The sequence below is a fragment of the Lissotriton vulgaris genome, chromosome 7, assembly GCF_964263255.1.
Source record: "Lissotriton vulgaris chromosome 7, aLisVul1.2, whole genome shotgun sequence".
In the NCBI taxonomy this organism is placed as follows: domain Eukaryota; kingdom Metazoa; phylum Chordata; class Amphibia; order Caudata; family Salamandridae; genus Lissotriton; species Lissotriton vulgaris.
Window position 1 is genome coordinate 1,108,649,255 of NC_141695.1, and position 20,396 is coordinate 1,108,669,650.

The window sequence follows — 20,396 nt, forward strand, 5'->3', positions numbered from 1 at the left end:
CCGGATTCTGGCAAGAATCCAAGTTGGGTGGTCCTGCAATGGCTGGCCCATCGCAGAGCAATGCTAAGGCTCAAATGTGAGCCTTAGCAAAGCACCCCAAAGGAAACACCTGTGCATGTTCCTGCAGAGCATGGACTGTCAGGTCCATGCCCTGCCGGAACTGGGGGTGCATTCAGACAGGGGGAAACACCATGTGCCCCCCTGCATGCATCCTCTGTCGCAGAGGCACTAGGGGGCTCTGCAGTGTCCCCTTTATTTCCTCACAACCACACTTTTCATGGTGGGCTCATAGCCATGAAAACTGTGGCAGTGAGGGAACTCCTGATATGCTTGGCAGTGCCACAGTGGCACTGCCAGCATATTAGGGTCCTCAGACCGCTGCAGGACCACCACCATGAGACTGGTAACAGCGGTCTCATGGCCGTCTGAACCACCCAACTTGTTATAGGGCAGTTGGACCACTGGTGCGGCGGTAGTCGTACTGCTACCGTGGGTTTGGCGGTCCATCAGACCGCCAAACTCAAAATAAGACTATAAGACCTGCTGCCTAAGACGTTCAGGGAAATTTGGGGGCATGGAAGAGTGTAAATTGTCACACTTTTAGCAGTGTGATTGCTAGTAGTTGTGTTGGTACTGCCATTGACAGCACTGGCAGGGTTAATGGGTGGTGCAAGCTGCAATGGCCTCCGGACAAGTGCCCTAACACTTATTTATTTTATAAACTATGAACTGCTTAACCCCTTGCCTTTTCCCCCTAGCTCCCTCTACTCGTACCTGATCTCTGCTGCTTACATGATCACATGCTCTGCCCTCTCACAATTTCCTACTGGTGTTTTTCGTTTTCGAGTGCCCACCTCCTTCGCCCATCCATTATATACTATATCTGCCAATACAGTGTACAGCACTATAATGGTTTGTAGCAATTTCAGCTAAACAAATCCATATACATGCATGCTGTCAACTGTTCACATGAAAAATTACAGCACTCACACTTATGTTTGCAAAGAATGTGTTGTTACTTACCGGTAATCTTCATTACCCCGATTAAGGTCCTCCTCTTCCCAGTCCATACCCAAGTGAGGCAGTAACTGCCTCCCGACAGGCTATCTCAACACTAGAATATCTTTTATGTACATAAACCCCTCCTATCCACCGCTATGCCTCTTATCAACAAGACCAGACATAACCACAGCAGGAGGGAGGAAACAGAACTGGGAAGAGGAGGACCTTAATTGGGGTAAAGAAGATTACCGGTAAGTAACAACACATTACCCCCTCATATGTCATCCTCGTCCCAGTCCTTACACAAGTGAGGACCTCACAAGCAAAAAACATCAAGAAATGCAAAATTGAAGTGACAAACACTCACAGTATCGGAAAAAACAGGGATTAGCGGTGGATGGGAGGGGCTTATGTAATAAACATAAAAGAAATACTAGCATTGGCATAGCCTGTGGGGAGGCAGGATTGCCTCACTTGTATAAGGATGGGACGAGGAGGACATATGAGGGGTAATGTGGACCTGTGTGCCTCAAGACTCTGAGCCGCTGCTGGCCTTCTGTTGGTATCCATGAATATGGAAAATGAAAGCCTGGAGGTAAAATTGTCCAAAAAAAAGGGTGATGCTAGCTATTTCATCTTTGAATATTTCCTGTGGCTAATGCCTGTATTTATCCACAGTTTCGAACAAGTGGTTCCATGAACGAGGGCAGGAGTTCTTGAGACCGTGTGGAATGACAGAAGTCGACTGATGAACATCTCCTCATCAATAGTACTTTGGATTGTTCCCAGAAGTCTTCCAGTTCACACCTGGCACCTGCTTATTTTAAGTCCTTGAGGATTCATAGGCCAATGGATGTACAATTTTTTAAGTGTCTTCTTTGATTTGTTTTGCTCGGTCCCTTCTCATTTTGGAGAAGAGCCCATAGAGTTGCCGGGCTGGTGCAAATGCAGTACATGAAATAGGCAGGGTTGTTACAGTAACGTAGTACTTAATAATCCAATGACTTTCTCTTATGATGCATCACAGTGAGGACTTTCCTTCTAAAAAAACAATCACATGTCACAGGCCATTGACAAATGTATATTTCTTGCAAATGCTGTTTTTTATTGTACGTCAATTGGGCACTTGAACCTTAATGCACTGTACTTATTTTACATGGGGTGAACATTCAGAATGAAGTTGCATAATCTTTTTTCACCTGCTGGTCATCAGTGCTTCTCTCATCGATCTGGCGACGAATGCGGCCTCCTGTGTGAAAGGAGTTGGTGTCCTCATCCACAGTTCCTAGCTGGCTAATGTGTTTTGCATAGAACTACATGCACATTGGCAACCACAAAGATCAAGTTATGAGATGTTATAATGCTCATTTGTAGGCAGTGTCAACCTCTCTCACATCCCAGGAGGGATTCAGTTCTACAATGGCCTACTGTGGACACCCTCCAACAGCACTATTCATAACCTGAATTGGCACACCATCAGAGATGTTTACTGGTAGCAGTGTCTGCAATTCAAAAATACATTCTTGAAAAAAAAATCCTTTCGAAGAGGATTTTTGACTACAGATGTCTCACGTTTCTTGAAACCTGAAGAGGTCATCCCTTTTCAGTTCTGGAGTAATCTATAATGTCCATCTTCTGCTACTAAGTAATAATGAAGATTCGATCATTGTTTTTTGTATGTCTTTCTATATTTGTGAACTCAATAGTTCAGTGGTTTTATCATAGCCATTGAAAAACCTGTTATATCTCTTTTATACCTCAGATGCTTCAAATGTTAAAATGTTTTCGTATAAACATGTTCATGATATTACTTGTCGCTATCAATGCCAACCCCATCAATTTCAGAAGGAAGTCTAATGTCCATTTCACAGCTCTGAAACGTTGCGAAGCAGCCATCATCATTTAACTTCAACTTACCAAACTAGTGCTTTTAAATATTAAAAATACATACAAATCTTTCCAGGGCTTAGGAACAATACCCGTATGTATGATTCTATATCTTTATCAGTCAACAGGTTGTTCTGTAAAAAAACAACTATCGACTGAAAGCCTTCTACAGAGTCAATGTCTCACCAGCTTTCAGTTGAATGCATTGTTACTTATGAAACGGGCCCGGGTATAAAATTGTTCCCCTCGTTAAGGCTTCGAAAGGTTTGGAATGCACAATCAACTAGTCAGAGAAATATTGCCTTATGTTAAAAAAGAACTAGTGTACTGATTTGCTGTACTGTATTTGGTGCTATACTTTTATTGTACTGTTGATTTTTATCAAGCCGTATGTGATGATAATTGAGTCAGAAAGACTTACCTCCAGTGCTTTCCTAGTGAGGCCTGCTAAAGTTGTTGAAGTTCTTGACCCGGAAATCCTACAATAATAGCAAGGTGCTGTTTCCAAAGAAGCTAACAATAAATACACTAGTCCCCATGTATTACTCTTTCACTGCGAAGATCACAGAGCTACAGCACTGACTTGGTAATTGTCAGTAGTAATTTTTGCCTTGAACCTAGGACTATTTACTTGCATACCGAAGGGGTCATTAGGATGGCGGGTGGACTTAGTCTGCCCGCCATCCTATTGGTTATTGGGACCGGCCGCCATAAGGGCAGGAGTCTGGTGGGGGGTATTAGGAAGCGCCTGCCACTGAGGCGGGCGCATCCTGAATTTTCAGCATTGTGGCGGACGGTGCTCTCAGCACCGCCCGCCACAATGCTAAAAATGCACGTATGCATTTGCATAAACAAAGCCGCAGGCACCGCGCGGTGCTTGCCGCTTTGTTTATGCAAATGCAGAGGGGTAACACAGGTACCCCCGTGTGCACCCCCCGCCTCTCCTTCACTCTGGGGGCCCGCAGGGGCCCCCAAAGTGAAGACCACACGCCTCGATGCCGCCACTGAAAGCCATCTAAAAAAGCCCATGCTAATATGGCTGGCGATGTCTATTAGACACCGCCAGCCCCGGTCGCAGGGGACCGGGGCGGAAAAGCGGTGGACGGTCTTTCCGTCTGCCGCGGTCCCCCCCGCCATCCTAATATGGCGGTGGGTCATTTGGGTCAGGATGGCGGGCGGATTGCCCCCGCCAGGCCGGCAGTGGCTACCACCAGCCTGGCGGGGGCAATCCGCACGCCATCCTAATGGGGCCCCTAGTGCGCTAATCACAAGTCAATGAGGAACTCTTCTTCCTTTGGTACAGAATATAAACATCCCAAGTGTTTGGTCTTGGTTTCTATTGTCCTTGACTACGCAGAGTATTATAGTTGCCCCAGTGGCAAATAAATAGCGGTTGTTTGAGTTGATGAGCTGGTAGTGTCGACACATCAGTGGCACACATTATTCTTTGGTTCCATCGAAAGTAGACTTGGTTTATGAATCTGGATCCTGGAAGAACAGTGTGAACTTTCCAAAGTGTGAGATACAGTTGTTGTAAAATACTGCCAACTATTAATGTGAAATTAATTTTTTATCTTGATGAATGATTAAAACTGACTAGTGCAAAAAAAGTTCTTGATTGCTTGTCGTGTCTTAGATTGTTCTTATTCTCTCGCAAGTGATCTTTGGAACACAAAAAACAAGTATGCATGTAAATGACACTGCAACAAACTGACCGACGATGGGGCGAGAGAGGTTGCCAGAGCATAGAAAATAAACAATTACATATATTGAGACTATTAATTCCTGTCAAAATACGTCAGTGTGATATTATCCACTGGCCTCAGCAGCCGTGTCTGGTTCTTCTCGTATTCAAGAAGCATTAGACACGCCAATAAATCTGGCCTTTGGTAGCTTGCAATTTTTGTATTTCTATTTTATTGCAAACAAATGCAACAGACTTTAAGATTAAAAGTTAAAAAAAGTAAATATGTAGCTGTATATTTGGGATGGCACATGCTTGCAAAGGAAAATAAGTCTGTAAAATCGCAAAAGAAAGATGGTGGAAAGCAAAGAAATGTGTCCTTCAAAACAATCAGCTGCTTTATACGAGAGTCAGATCAATGGGGCTTATACCAAGTAACCGAGGTAGTGCATGTTTAAAGGGCCCGACAAATAAAGTAGAAAAGGTTCCAAATGGGGGCCACACTACGCAAACTGAAAGAAAAAACATTACATTAATCAACTGCTCACCAGGACACAAATACATTATTTCAAAGCCCCACGTGTACCCTGTGCTGACCAAAAAAGTAATCAGTACTTATTTTCGAAATGAAAACTTAACAAATAAAGTACCCACTCGCTCAAAGATCATCCTTAAGCAGTGACCAAGTGGAGTATGGTACATGACATGAAAGAAGCTGTAAGCAAGCGCCCTTATATCACAGTGTGGATAGCTGCCAAGACCCTTAAAAATATTAATTAAAATAGCAATGAATGGAGACCATGGTAAAGGATTGAAACACCAGCCTTGACACCAACACATTCGTATTGCACCATGCTATATGTTGTGGTGGGTAGAAGTAAAACAAGAAAGTCAAAGAAGGCAGTAGATGAAGAGGGTTGACCAAAAGCCCCTCTATGTATATGTAGGCAAGTAGGATCTGTTTTATGGTTAACCCCATTTTTTGCCTGGTGTTATGCTGTTTTGGACTAGTCTGGCTGGGATCCTGCTAATCAGGACCCCAGTCTCTGTGCTTTCTCCCGTAAATTGTTTATGGTAAGTACCTAGTACCCAGATTGGATTCTGGTGTACCCTAATAAGTCCCTAGTGCAGAGGTATTCAAACTGTGGGGAGCGCCCCACGGGGGGTCTGTGGCTGCATTCCCAGGGGGTCGCAAACGGCTCCGTAAACACTTGTAAATAAAGATGGCCTGGAAGTGCAGTTTAGCACTTCCAGCTTGCCTTCATTTACAAGAACCGCTGCCATTGTTTAGACCATCCGTTTCACTCACATGCAGAGGCACCGCAAGTTCCCCTTTAACAATTCAGGGATTGTTGCTTTTAAAAAAAAACGACAAAAGGTTTGACAACTGGGAACCTGAACACTGTAGTTGCAAGGTTTAGGATGTAGCTAAAAACAACGAAATAATCTATAAATATTTTGTTCACCTTCAATTGGTTACCCCATCACTGCTGATGTCTGTTTGAGAGACTAGAGCGCAACAGATTTGAATCCTGGTTTGCGCAATGCAGAATAGTGACATGTATTTATAGTGCTATGAGGTCCCTAGCCTGTAACAAAAAGAATCATGGATAAGTTTGTCATTATTTTAAAATTGTATCACCCAGAGTATGATGGACTGCCACTAAATGATTTAATGTTTTAGGTAAAACAGGCACTTTCAAAAAATACTTCTTAGTAATAAGTACCTGGTGCAAACACTTTTATAGGTCCATATAAATGGCACTTTACAAAACTCGCATCTTTCTATTTCCTCTAAAAAATAATAAAACTGTCCCCATGAATCTTCAATTTACTCCAAAAATAAAACCCTATATTTGCTCCCAGCCAGCCTTTACTTTTGGTGAGTACTCAACAGCATACATTGACATTCCTATTAAGTAAATGATTGCCCAATGAATGGGGTGCTGTGTGTACTAATGTTTTCATTTACAAATGGACAGCGACCACTTCCTTAGAGAGATGTCCTGAGGAAGGTTGTAGACTAGTGAGGCAATTTTTTTTAATGGACCAGCACTACTATCAGTGCAGCAGTTTTAGTGGTGCTGATGTAGTGGTGTGAAGGTGCACTACACTCCAAATATGGTTGTGTTAGCAGCAAAAAGGGGATTGGGTAGCCATATTCCTTGCTGGAATTGGGGTGCAGGTCACTCTAGCTGGTCTGGTAACAGTTCCCAAGCAACAGGGGGCGAAAATGTGGGGCGTTCCCCTGTTTTTTAAATCAAAGGGGCAGACTGTTTTGGTCCTCAGACCTAGGAGCGATGACCTAGTGGAGTACATACCAATGGTGCTGAACGTTTAGTGGAACTAGGGCCCGAGGATGTGATATCCCAACTAAACCCCAATGATGGTTGTTTTACTATCCCTTCTAGCTTGCACTAGGGCACAGTACACCCATCCTGTCCCCGTTTTGCTATGGGTTTCAGACAAGGCCAAAGAGAGGGCAACACTGAAGCAGAGGAAACACCTTATCTTAGGCCTTAGAGAAATGATACAGTGAGGATGGAACCTGATGGAGACCCATTTTTTAACAAGTGGCAGAGGAGACTGCCTGCTTCACAGGGCAGTAGCTCTCATTATTGAAGCAGGTACAGTGCCACTGGGGTCCAGGACTGTGAGGCGTCCACTGCATCACAGTTATGACTGACCTACTTTACAAAAGAGGTAGGGAGGCTTATTATCCTAGGTAGCAGTAGGTCTGAGGGCACCCTTGCTGTAAAGAGGCAGACAAGATGTGTGAGCTCATTTCAAGTCTGTTTTGAGATTGGAGTGATGGCCAGGCTTGGTGGGGGATAAGCCTAAGATACTGAAGAGATAGCTACTCAGTTACGTAGCTGTCATTAGAGGAGTGTGAGGTGCTTACATCACCCAAATTAAGGGGAGTATTGTTTCTTGGTCAATTTTTGTTTTCTTTTGATGCATTTACTTTTTTCCATTTATTGTTGATTATGAGCTACAAAAAAGCACCCCTGAAAGTGATCTCATAAGCCCCGCCTCTTCTGCTTCCACACGTCTTGCCATGAAGTTTTAGTGGGGCCTTACACCAAAACATTTTACTTAAGGGGGGGTCAGAGCAGGATAGTTTGAAGACCACTGCCTTAGTGTATGGTACTGAGGCATCCAGGCCATTGGTACATCAGGGGTCCCCTATGGCCTGAGGCATGCATTATGCCACCCATGGGAGACCATTCAAACTCTAACTTCAGGCCTGCCATTGCAGCCTGTGTAAGCTGATACTAGCCCCACTTTCAACAGATAGAAGTTCCCTATATCTGAGGTCACTACACTTAAAACCTATAAGTCACCCCTACTGTAGGCCGTTCAATCCTGAAGGCAAGGTGCTTGGTTCTAAGTGTGAGGGTGCCCCTGTATGAGCGGGGCACCCCTATAACCTACAGAGTCCATTCTCCCGGGTTATAAGTGAGTCCTCCATATAAAGTATAGAGGGGTCATGCATGATTACATGATGACCATCTCTAAACTGGCTGTAACAAACCCTGTCATGTTTGGTATCAAACATTTTGGAATCATACCCTCACACTGCAAATGGTGTGGGAGGTATGATTCCATGCACCATAAAGCTCTTCCAGGAGGCCCTCAGTCCTCACGGTACCAGTCTTCCAGTCTTCAGAACCGATCAGCAAGCTAGTCTGCTGCCGACCAGAGACCTGTTTCTGCCCTCCAGCTGCTGAGCCGAGCTCAAGCAGAAGAAGGCGCAACAAATGAAATTCTATCACAGGAAGGTGTAACCACCTCCCAGGCAGAGATTCGGGTATTGGGTTAGGGTAGGGACACTCGATAGCGCCACTGAGACTTCTTGCTGGGCACATTAGGTGCCCTCCTTGCATAGTCCAGTTCAAACCAGTTCAGGGAGACTTTGGCTCCTGTTCTGGTGTGAAACTATACAAAGGACATGGGAGTATCCTCCCCACTGTCAAGCCCTTCCTCTGGGAGAGAACGCTTAATCGTCCCAACCCTTTCCTTTGGGTATTTCAGGGCGTTCCTGTAGTTGGGTCCCTAGACTCGTCATGGGACAAGATTCCCATCAAGATTCCTCTTCATCTTCAACCACCTGGACACTTAAGAGGACTTTGTTTAGGCCACCAAGGGTGCAACTGGGGAGCTGCTGCTCCTGGTCTCATTGCCCTGCTCATCTGCTGCATCATCCGTGCCTATGTTCGATACGGGAACCGTCCAAGACTTTCGACATCCAAGACACCTGAAGAAATCTCCCTTGAAGTGAAGGAGTCACTTCCCTGCATCTGCAGGCACCGCAACCAAGCTAACTGGTCTGATGCTACTAGGCTCCTATGGATTCCAAAAGGCTCAGCAACACAGGTTGTGGTTCTACAACTCCTTCGAGCATTGCACTGTCTTCATACCAGTTTGAGGCCAGTATCCCTCGTCAGAGCTGCAGGAACAGAACGCCTGTACACTGCGTTGACTTGCTGTTGCAAAGGCTTGTTGGCTCTCTTCCTCCGAGATCATGGGGCTCCAAGTAGCCTCCACCTCAAGCATCTCTTGTGACAAAGATCTTTTTTTTTTTTAAACATCTGTTTATTGGTTTTTGTCAGCAGTAAATCAATCACAGCATCATGTCAATCACATCAAAGTACATCTTGGGTTCATCAACAGTAAAAAAGAATACAGTTTGAGATCCTCTCGCATCGTCCTCCTATTAGACATCCATGGGATGTTCAGAAACATGTAGGGTGCTAGGGTACATCGTGTCTTATCATGCAACAGCGCCGTATATCTACTCTGCCTCAATCTCTTGTGATCAAGATCTTTGTCTGAACTACATCTCTTGCACCGTGGGCCTGCATCTTTGGTGAGCTGCTTGAGGTCATCTCGCGACTCCAGTGCCTCCGGCCTGTGGGTCCATTTGAGGGTCCTCTTTGATTTCAGCGGGCTCCTCTGATTGCTCGGGCCTGCTCTGACTTCCCTGCTTGCGGCAAGTCACCTGGACCTTGCTGGTCCCAACACTGCATCTTTCCAATGTGGTTACGGTTGCCAAGGCTTGCTGGTGCTCCCCTCAGCTCTCAAAATCTGACAGCTCGTGAATGGCTCCTGGTCTTCCACACCGTTCATTGCCTGGTCCCCACAGCTGCAGCTCCAAAGTCACCATTGATTCTCCTGCAACACCCGACATCGGTGGGCATTCGTTTTCCTTGCCTCCTGGTCACTCTTGAGTGGTATAGACTCTGTCCAATCTGCTTGCAGGGACTCCTCAACTTGAATCCTCCTTTGGGTTCCACTGGAAACTTTCACCTTCCTAGCAGAGGCATCTTCCTGAAGTTCTTCATTGAGTTTAACTGCGGTTTCCGACGCCACTTCACACCTATGCTCCCGACTTCCCTGGTGTAGCTATCCTGGTTCCTATGGTATCCACGGGTGGAGTGGCTCACCAATCTTTTATCTTCAACAGGGTTTCTTCAGGGTACACTGAGAAGAGTGCTCCTTCTTTAAAATTGCAAACTGCAACTTACCCATTGACTTGAATTGAGCATGCAGTTGTGTTCCCACTCTTCACACGGCCTTCGTGGGGTTCCTGGCTATTACCTCAGGTGGTTCCTTGGATCCCCAGCTATTCTACGTCTTCTGGGTATAGTCTTGACTTGAGTCGTGGTTCGCATGCCACTAGTTTAGAATATGGTTTGATCCCCCCCGGTGACCACTGTGTATTTGGGCTGCTTACCTGTTTTTATTGCAAAGTATTGTGTGCATTATGCAGATCTCTGGGTAGGAGAAATTTGTATGTGTTAGTGAGGGTCTTATAATAAATACCTATTCTTATAAATATATTGTGTGGTTCTTTTTCACTTAATCTTTACCAATACGATTATGTTCTAGTAAAACAAGCTGCTTTACACTCCTTCAAGACTAAGCCTGAAGGCTGCTGTCCACAACTATGTAGTATTCTGACTTGTATATTTATGTTCCTGTATTTCACTGCATCTAGCTGCTCAGCCAGTGAGAGTGTTCTAAGTAAGAATGTTGGTGTGATTGACATGTATGGAATGCTTGGGTGCTTGGTTTGAGAGTTAGCAGTTAAAGATGGGCTGAGCAGCTAGGAGGCTGCTCCTGGTGGGGCTGCTTGTTCCAGAGTTATACTTCCTGTTATATACTTATGGCTGAATAAACCTACTACTTTATTCATCTACATCTGCCTCGGCTACATCATTATATGTATGTATGGACTAACATACTACATTATTCTTGGCGACGATCTGGAGGACACTTTCCTGCGCTAAAATGCCATCAAGAAAGAGTTGGGAGTATCCAGTTACACAAGAGGAACAAGCATCATCAAAAGTAAGAAAGTAATCTTGTTTAGCACGTTAAGAAGCCCTACCAGTGCCGGGTACATCAGGCAGCCCAAGTCCAAACATGCTATTATGCTGTTCATTAGTCTACATTGGCTTTGCTTCATTTTCGTATCTAATCCAGTAACACCGAACGGATGTTAAAGATGACAAGCATTGTGCTAATGAACTTAAGATAATTCTTGTCTGGCTTACTGTGAAGATTAATGACTGTGAGAATTATTCACTCTGCGTCTACTAAAGGATAATTTTATGACTTTGAGTGTGCTCTTTTGTGCCAGCATTTCATCTACTAAGGAACTAATTATTGCCAGCAGTTCATTTGTTTTATGCAAAATCACACGAAGATTCACCAGTCGAAATGTGAAGGGAAAGTTATTTGATTTATGTACGCTTGAATTTGGTTTAAGGAATCAGCAGGTTGTGGGCAAGAGCGATCCTGGGACTAATGAATTAGTCAAAGTTAATTGCTAAATTGTTATCTAAATTACATCGTAAAGCATGTATTAAAAAAAGACAGTTGAGCTTTTATTTAAATTTCAAACCGGCTCGTGAAGATTACCTCTAGAGCAATATCACACGGAGCATCCAGCAACCTTCTGTGACGTAATGAAGAAAATTTCAATACAGAGGGTACACGCTTAAGAACAGTAACGTGCCGCGAACCACTCGGCAGGCGTATTCTGAGCGTGCCGCTATGTTGGATAATTGCGGAGCTGGCATTCAAGCTAGTTGTCAAGACGCACTTTGAGGTGACGAGTTTTCAAGACGCCCTGTGAGGAGACAAGCTTTTCACATTAGTGGGACCGGTATAATCGTTTATCATTTTTAGAACTCGGAGCATGACATCGTGTGGGTCCCAATGACAGCAACACCGGTATGATTGTTCAATTTTTGAAGATTCGATGCTGCAAAGTGACGTTAAAAGCTTTTCCACATGCTGCTAGTGACAATGCCGTTCAAAGCTCTTCCACTTGCTACAAGTGAACATTTTATGCTGTCAAGTCTACACCTTATGCAATGTACCATTTTGGGAGGTATATTGCTACAAGTTGGCAAACTAACTCGAGCGCCTGTGATTATTTCCCGGTGACAGGCACACCTATGACAAATGTGTTTTTATTCTGAAAAGTGTTCATCATTGAAAAAGTGAATTTTTAAACGACCTGTCATTTACTCTTGTGTCACTTTTTTTTCTTTTAGTTTAAGGGTTCTCACACCCTCATGTTTGCATAACTGTTTTTGGAATATGGGTTTCCCCTCTTTTGTCTGTTCTACATTGTTTTAGGGTTCCCTCACTATTACAGTTATGGTACATTAGCCTGCTCTACATCGTTTAGGGTTCTAACACCCTTTGGTCTGTGTTTAAGTTTGGAAAATGAGTCCTCTTACTCATATTTACGCAACAGTTTTGTTAAGGGTTCTCTCACCCTCATCGTTTAGGGTTCTCTCACCCTCATTTCTGTGCTTAAGATTGGTACTTGAGTTCTCTTACTCATGTCTGCGCAAACGTTTTGTTAAGGGTTCTCTCACCCTCATTTGTGCATCATCGTATCCCTGTTTTTGGGATGGGTTTGGGTTGTAGTCCCATTTCCCCTCATGGTTTTTTTTACCATTAGTTAACCCTCATGTCTGGGTTATAGGGTCAAAGTCTTTTCTTAGGACTTTATACCTTCTCTGCCTGTGTTGAACACTTTGTTGTACATAATTTGCGTGCATGGTCTTGTGTCCAGTGTGTAAGACTCCCTGTGCATCACATTTTCAGTGTCGTGTGTAAGTCGCCATGTGCTTCACGTTTTCATTTGCGTGTAGTCATTATTTGGCTCTCTACGTCTTGTGTGTAAGCTGGTTGTGCTTCACTTTTTCCATGTGTTGGTTTGACACATTGTGCTGCACCTGTTCGTGCCACGTGTGTTTTTGGGTATGTCCTTATAACACTTTCGTTTATGGGTTTACCCCATATTTTTACTGTTCCTCACTTAAGGAGTGGAATTTTGCCACATTGTGCTGCACCATCTTGTGCCGCGTGTGTTCTTAGGTCTGTCCTTTGTAACACCTTCGTTCATGGGTAAGCCCCAAATTTTCAGGGTTCCTCACATGAGGAGTGGAATTTTGCCACATTGTGCTGCACCATCTAGTGCTGCGTGTGTTCTTAGGCTTGTCCTTTGTATACCTTTGTTCTGGGTTTAGCCCTTGTTTTCTGAGCTCCTGTTTTGAGGAGTGGCTTTTATCTGCCACAGTCTACCTCTGTGGAGATCTTTTCTTCATTCTAGGTCTTACTCATTTGCTTTGTGAGTAAATTTTTCTTTTTATCTTCATTTTCAATATTAAAGGAGGAGGATAGTGTCAGTGCTTGTGTTTACTGTCTCTTTCTTCCTTCTTTATCTTGTTTGTCTGTTTTCCCTCTTGTGGTGTGGTTTTCACCTCATCCCTGGGTTTATGGATTATTATCATCAATTGTAATTTCGTTGTCTATAGTTTTCCTCTTCGCTGATAGTTTCTTCTTTCTTTTCTTTTCGTGAGGGAGAGGATCATTTAGTATTCTGACTTGTATATTTATGTTCCTGCATTTCACTGCATCTAGCTGCTCAGCCAGTGAGAGTGTTCCAAGTAAGAATGTTGGTGTGATTGACATGTATGGAATGCTTGGGTGCTTAGTTTGAGAGTTGGCAGTTAAAGATGGGCTGAGCAGCTAGGAGGCTGCTCCTGGTGGGGCTGCTTGTTCCAGAGTTATACTTCCTGTTATCTACTTATGGCTGAATGAACCTACTACTTTATTCATCTACATCTGCCTCGGCTACATCATTATATGTATGTATGGACTAACATACTACAAACTACCACTTGGAGAGCTTTCTAAAGTTGTCTAAGACCAGTAAAATCACCATAAAGGTTGTCTGGATTAGTTCAGAGTGCCCACTTTCATAAGTGTGCACTATGTACTAAGCCAACCCCCTCCAATATCATTCTTTATTTATGTTTTTATGCATGAGGCTGGCACAACAGCTAAAGCCATCTCTAGGCCTGACCTAAAACTCTAACTCCTGTTGGAAAAAGGCTCATTTTCCAAGAGTACTTACAGTGAAGAGATTCCAAGGGGTATTTAAGTAACCGCTGTCGCCCAAAGTCTGTTTTCTCAAGGAGGTATCATGTGTATCATTGTCCCAGCTTGCAGTCTTGCAGAAACCAGGTGCTTTCAGGAACTTTGATGCCTAGGTTTCTAGAACCATCTGTGCCAGTCATTGTGTGGCTGCATGTAATGTAGCAATGTTTTTTTCTAGTGGGCCACTTTTATTGACTTAAACAATTTTTAGAGCGCTTTTCTCTGTGCAAATTCTGATTCAAAAATCGTTCCCCAATAAATTTTTTGTTCAGACTGAGCTATAGCTTCAGAAATTAATACATTTCAATATTGTGAAGAGAATTTGGCTCTTCAAGAAAGAGGGAAAATTTAATTAATTGTAATCAATAATTAATACTTGAATGCATAAGTCAATGTATTGTTCAATGCAATTCAAAGTTCTAAAGCAAATGCAAACTATTATAAACTTGGCTCAAAAGTAAAGTCAAGTATGATCCGTTCTCCCATAAAGAGGGCAACATACTCTACTATATCAGGGAATAGTTCTTGTAAGACGTCATGGTAAAGAGTTCTGCCATAAAGGCAAGTCAAAGGGCATCTGCTCTAAATGCATCTGAATCTCCACTTATACTGCAGTAGTTTAAACCACATATTTCCTAACACTTGATACACCTACTCATGATTCCGAGACGAAGGACAAATCCGGTTGAAGCACTAACTGAAAACTAAATTAATTATTTCAGCACCCTTTGCCAGAAAGCCTAGTGGTGCAGGCTTCCACCAGATGCTTTAATCCCAACACATTTTCAGCCACTCCCCCTGATAGAGAATCTATGTGAGTGCAAACATTTGGCAGTTGTCTTTTCTTCTACCAGGTTGGCCCTTCAATCTTTTAATGCCAGCTGTTTGTTGGGACTCTTCTCATATGCCTTTTGGGATTTGCTGATGCGAACCCACCCTGGTGTGCCCAAAGACCTTCGCCTTATACTTTCTCAGACATTTCAAGGTAGTTGTGATGCTGTCAAAATGATTTTTTGTTGTGGCTTGGACCCACTGATTCCATAGGGTAGGCCATAGGTGGCACATTGCCATTCACCTCTATGGGCATTTGCAATTGGCTGGGTTCCCGGACGATGTCCAGCCCTCCCTGGTGACTCTCCTGTTGAGGGAAAAAGACAATCCTGCTCTTGAGCTCACTGAGGAAGCAGGGTTACCTCTCACTTTCTGGGCTTTTCCTCCCTGCCAACCACAACAATTCCACCTTTCCTTTCGTGGTTTTGGTTAGGTGTACCTTTCTACCAACCCATCCAATCCCATAGAAACCCTTAAGTTTTGCAGTAGAGGCCGTGGTGCTTGTAGGAGAGTAGGGTCTGCAATCCTATGATCACCCAGATTTTTTGCTTTTGTTTCACTGGTTTACGACTTTCTCTGGCTGCGGGCCTGCCAATCAGACCCACAGCCTGGCTGTTCTCTTTCTAAATTACGAGATGTACCCTAGGTGCATTTACCAATTGGTACTGGGCCACCTTATCAGACCCTGTAACTCAGGGCATAGGTGTACCCAGGGCCACCAGGGGCTGCAGCATGTATTGTGCCACCCCTGAATGGCCTCCTAAATTTGACACAACTGGCTGCATGACAGCTGGGGCGAAGTCGTGTAATCACCCTTTGCTTTAGATATAGTAGCTCTATATCTAACCTTCCAATGGACACCCGAGTCCCTATCAGTCACTCCTATGGCAGGCCTTGAATCCTGAAGGCAGAGTGCATGGGCTCGCGTGAACTGTGTTCTGGCCCGAGCCGAGCCGGTTGCAGCTTGCGGAGAAAAGACCCAATGGCTGTTCCATGATAACGCGTACCACATCGGTAACTTCGGTGTCGCGTTATCAAGACATGTCGAGTAAGGTGTCATACGAATCGGGATGCTGCCCTCTCACCAACCCTGGCGACGAGGTTAGCATTCCGCCCTTCTAGAGGGACACGACATGTACGTAACTGTGAACCCCGGTTAAAGTTAACTAAAGCCTCAGCTCCACAAAATGGATGCTGCCACCACAGACACGAGTCTGACCTCCTGCTGCTGGGAGTCCTTCCGGCGAGGAGCACTTGGACAAAGGGTTTCCTGTCAAGGGCGGTGTTCGCACCGTCCCAGACAGGGTTTGTGTATTCTGGGTAGGTAGGGCTTTTGCGAGAAGGTGACTGCGGAGTGGCACCCCGGTGCTCACTACGCATCTGCCGGTTAGAACCAGTTCCAGGGGCGACAGCCCTGGCCTGGGGAAAGTCCGGCAGGGGAGAGGGGTGTAACTACCCCCCTTCCTGGTCCCACCCTTAGGGCAGGACCTAGTCATGTACCCACCCCTTTCTTTAGGATAAAGGCCGGAGCGGGGACCCTTCCAAATTAGATCATCTTTGAATCAAGAATACTTTCTACGAAAGGACTTCAAGACTCTTCTCAAGATTTCTCCCTTGTGACTAAGGAGTAGTCACCCTGCATCAGCGGGCACCATCTAAGAACTCTGCGGTTTGCTGTAAGTCCTTCCTCAAGGAATCCGACGGCCCAGCTCGACGAGAAACCGGCTTCCCTGGCACCTCTGACCTCTACCCACGTCATCAGCTCAGCTGTGATCTGTGGGTGCGACGAGACCTCGAGGGACCGGCCATCATCAGAACCTGCACGCTCTTAAAAACCAGCACGACCATCGAGGTAACTCTCTGGTGAGTGCTCTGGGGTCCGAGAAGCCCCGACCCTGAGCCGCTCCAGCACCGAAGTGCAGTCTCCCAGCATCTCCACGATCTGCGTGGGGCCCTTCTGCTCGCTGCTCAGCACGTTGTCTGGTCACTAGCCGCTGGCTTGTGCCCTTCTGTGACGACATCCGAGAATCAACACTGCCGGTCTGGTTGCTCCAGACTGGCCCTTGCTTCCATCTTTTCGAGAAGCACCCCGGACCCTCCTGGTCCACTCAAGACGCCGACAGCGACATCCGTCGTGGGACAGCTCGCACCTCCACCGTGGTCGCCGACAAACGCCTCCTGGTCCGTGAGACTGCAGAGCCTAGCGTCGCCCACTCCCCTGGTCGAGGTGACGGCCAACTGGTGCCTTCCTGGTACCCTCTGGCTACTGGCTAGTAGTACGAACTTGGTCCCCTCTGCTTTCAGGTTTCATCAATCTCCGATCCAGGCTTGGATCCCTACGAACTATTCACCACTGGTCGCCGGCCAGCAACTCCTTTTCTTCCGGCTCCTGGCTCGTCAGCGAAGACCCCGACGCCTGTAAGACTTGCAGCCGCAGCCCTCGTGGCTAGGTAACTCGGCATTTCGGTGCCTGCATAGCCTCCTTACTCTAGGGTCCCGAGTCCCTCCCTTCCGACTTGCCTTAACCTTTCCGTGTCCCCGGACACTTGTTTTAAACTGTGCACTTGAAGTATTTGCTAAAGAGATTTGGTTTGTGCTTAGTACCCTGTCCTCATAAAGAGTACAGGGCTGTTGTGATTCTTAATAAATATATTGTTTATTTTCATAACACTTGTGTGGTGTCCTTTCACTGGGTGTTCAAGGGGTACATGTGTGGTAAACAGCTGGCTTAACGCGCCCTCTCGAGTCTTTAGCCTTAGACTGCTCGTATCCACGCTACTAGGATAGCTGGTCTATAGGTTGACTTACAACCAAACACCATAAGGGTCGTTGGAACGATACATAGCGGTCGCTAGAATAGCGAACGTTGCATATCGGGCCAACTTCTCACATTGGTGAGCAGCGGTTGGGATTTGAGCTTGCTGTTGTTTTACCACACGTATCCTAAGAATATCTTGTTGAAAGATCACACGAGTACTGTTAGTACATATAACTAAAGCTTAGAATACTCTGAGTTCTACTGAACCAGCTGTTGTAGCTCCTCAAGGCTTAGCACACCTTGGCTACAACTCTTAGCAAGGGAAAAGTAGGTAAACACATAGTGTAGGTAGGTGCATCACTTACACCACACTAGAAACAGTATGTCGGACAAAGGAGGAAACTCTGAGTCTCCCCTTGTGTCAGTTGACCCTCCACAGGTCATCACGTCAAGATATACTGCGCTTAACTTCCATGAGTTACGACAAGTATGTACCTCTAGGAAGATTAAGCAAGGGGCTAACCCCACCACCTCCTTTCTGATTGGTCTCCTAGAGACTTATGATGCCAGAAAGGCTGAGAAGCTTCTTAGCCCTTCTAATCCAGAAGGAGGCATGCCTCCCCTCGAGGGAACCCGGGGCGATCCTGACCTTATCCACCTCGCAACTGAGAACGAAGACGGCGAGGAGGATGAGGATGAGGATCTCTCTGGGGACGAGGCAGATAAGGGACAGGTAGAAGTCGGTAGACTGACACGGTCCAACTTAAGCAGACATGATAGTGGTACTGGGGGACCCCCGGCGCTACTGTCAGGTGCGCTTAACATTGGGAATGGACGAGTTAGGTCTCTGTCAAGAGGCTCTAACAGATCTGTTCGAACCAATGGCTCTCGCAACTCTTCTCAAAGAGGGATGACGTCCCCTCAGAGGAGAGTGTACGAAGCTAAGGAAAGGGCAGCTAATCTGAGGATCGAAAGGGAAGAACTTGCCCTGGCCAAGGAAAAGCTTGCTTTTGCTAGAGAGCAACAGTTAAGTGGGGCAGTCCCCACTGGTGGCAGCAATGTACCTAGTAATAGGGAAAAGAGTTTCGATACGAAACACCTTGGGAAGATAGTGCCCCCCTTTAAACAAGGGGACGACATCCACAAATGGATTACTGCTTTGGAGAGGGCCTGCACTGTGCAAGGTGTTCCCCAGAGTCAGTGGGCAGCTATCTTGTGGCTCTCCTTTGAAGGTAAAGGAAGAGACAAGCTCCTCACCACAAGGGTAGAGGACGCTAACAATTACCAAGTCTTGAAGAATACACTCGTTGAAGGGTTCGGCCTAACCACTGAGCAGTACAGGGTGCTGTTCAGGGATACCCAGAAAACGCAGGCTCAAGACTGGTCTGATTTTGTCGATTGTGCCACTAAGGCTTTTGAGGGCTGGTTGCTGGGCAGTAAGGTTACTGATTACAAAGGATTGTACAATTTGATGATGAGAGAACAAATTTTAAACAATTGTCAGAACCAGTTGTTGCATCAGCATCTTGTCGACTCGGATCTGACCTCTCCCCAAGAATTGGGACAGAAGGCAGACAAATGGGTTCGTACGAGAGTTAAACAGAACCAGGGCCAGAATCAAGGTGGTCAGAAGAAAGCAGACCAGAAGGGTAAAGATTCTAAGGGGGAACAAAATGACCAGAAGTCTTCGACAGGTCCCCAACAACCCAAAGAGGGTGGGGGTCAGGCTCCCCAAAAGAAGAAAGAAGGCCAATCCAAACGATGGTGCCAGTACTGTAAAAGTAAATCTCACTGGTTTAGTGAGTGCACCAAGAAAGGAGGAGGGCAGCCTCCTGCCACTGCAGCCCCTAAGGCACCTGTGCCCCCTAGTACAGCCAGCAGTGGTAGTGCACCTCCCAAGGGTTTAGTAGGGTTAACCCTGGGTTCTGAGGGGCGTGACAACTTAGTTGGTACACTCACTCAGGCCGTCCTTGTCAGTACAGGGGACGTGGACGTGTCCCCTGACGTAAGCCCCAATACTTTGGGCAAATACAGACAGACGCCTTTCATCAATGGAAAGATGGCTCAGGCCTATAGGGACACTTGTGCCAGCGTCACCATGGTGACGCCTAACTTTGTGGACCCTGGACAGATCATGCCAGGTACAGAATTCCTGGTGACCAATGCAAGCAATGTCACTACCAATCACAGTATGGCAATTGTAGCTTTCTCCTGGGGAGGGGTAACTGGCCAAAAGAAGGTTGTAGTTAGTCCAGACCTCCCAGTGGATTGTTTGTTGGGCAATGATTTGGAGTCGTCACAATGGTCAGAAGTGGAGCACCGGACTCACATGGAAATGTTAGGTTTGCCAGCACATGTGTTCGCTGTGACTAGGTCACAGGTCAGGAAATGCCCCACTGAACAGGTGCTGGATCCTGGAACAACGGACCAGACACCTCCCAAGAAAAAGAGCAGTAGGGTTAAGGCTGCGCCTTCCCCCTTGCCCCAGGTCGAGGATCAAGTCTCAGAGGAGGCTGACCTACAGGAATTGAGGGAAACTGAGCCGAGGGAGTTCGAACTTGATCAAGTTGAATTCTTGGGCTCAGGGGGACCCTCAAGGGAAGATCTGGGGAAGGACCAGTTAGACTGCCCTTCTCTTGAACCCCTCAGACAGCAGGCTGCTGCTGAGGCTGCTGGGAACGCCACAGGTACCCACAAGGTATACTGGGAAGATGGACTCCTGTACACTGAGTCAAGAGACCCCAAGCCTGGCATGACCAGGAGGCT

General features: G+C 45.9%; 1 protein-coding gene across 4 annotated transcripts in view; it reads left to right on the forward strand.

The window, feature by feature from the left end:
- P4HA2 (prolyl 4-hydroxylase subunit alpha 2) overlaps positions 1 to 4,502 on the forward strand; it is a 305,296-nt gene extending 300,794 nt beyond the window's left edge. For 2 of the 4 annotated variants that reach the window (XM_086931562.1, XM_086931564.1), the window contains one exon: positions 1,681 to 4,499. In XM_086931562.1, the coding sequence (XP_086787688.1) occupies positions 1,681 to 1,751 (71 nt within the window). In that variant the 3' untranslated portion in view covers positions 1,752 to 4,499. Of the gene's footprint in view, positions 1 to 1,680 lie in introns of all 4 variants that reach the window. The other 2 variants (XM_086931565.1, XM_086931563.1) reach the window with 2 other exon arrangements.
- The last annotated feature ends 15,894 nt before the right edge of the window (positions 4,503 to 20,396 follow it).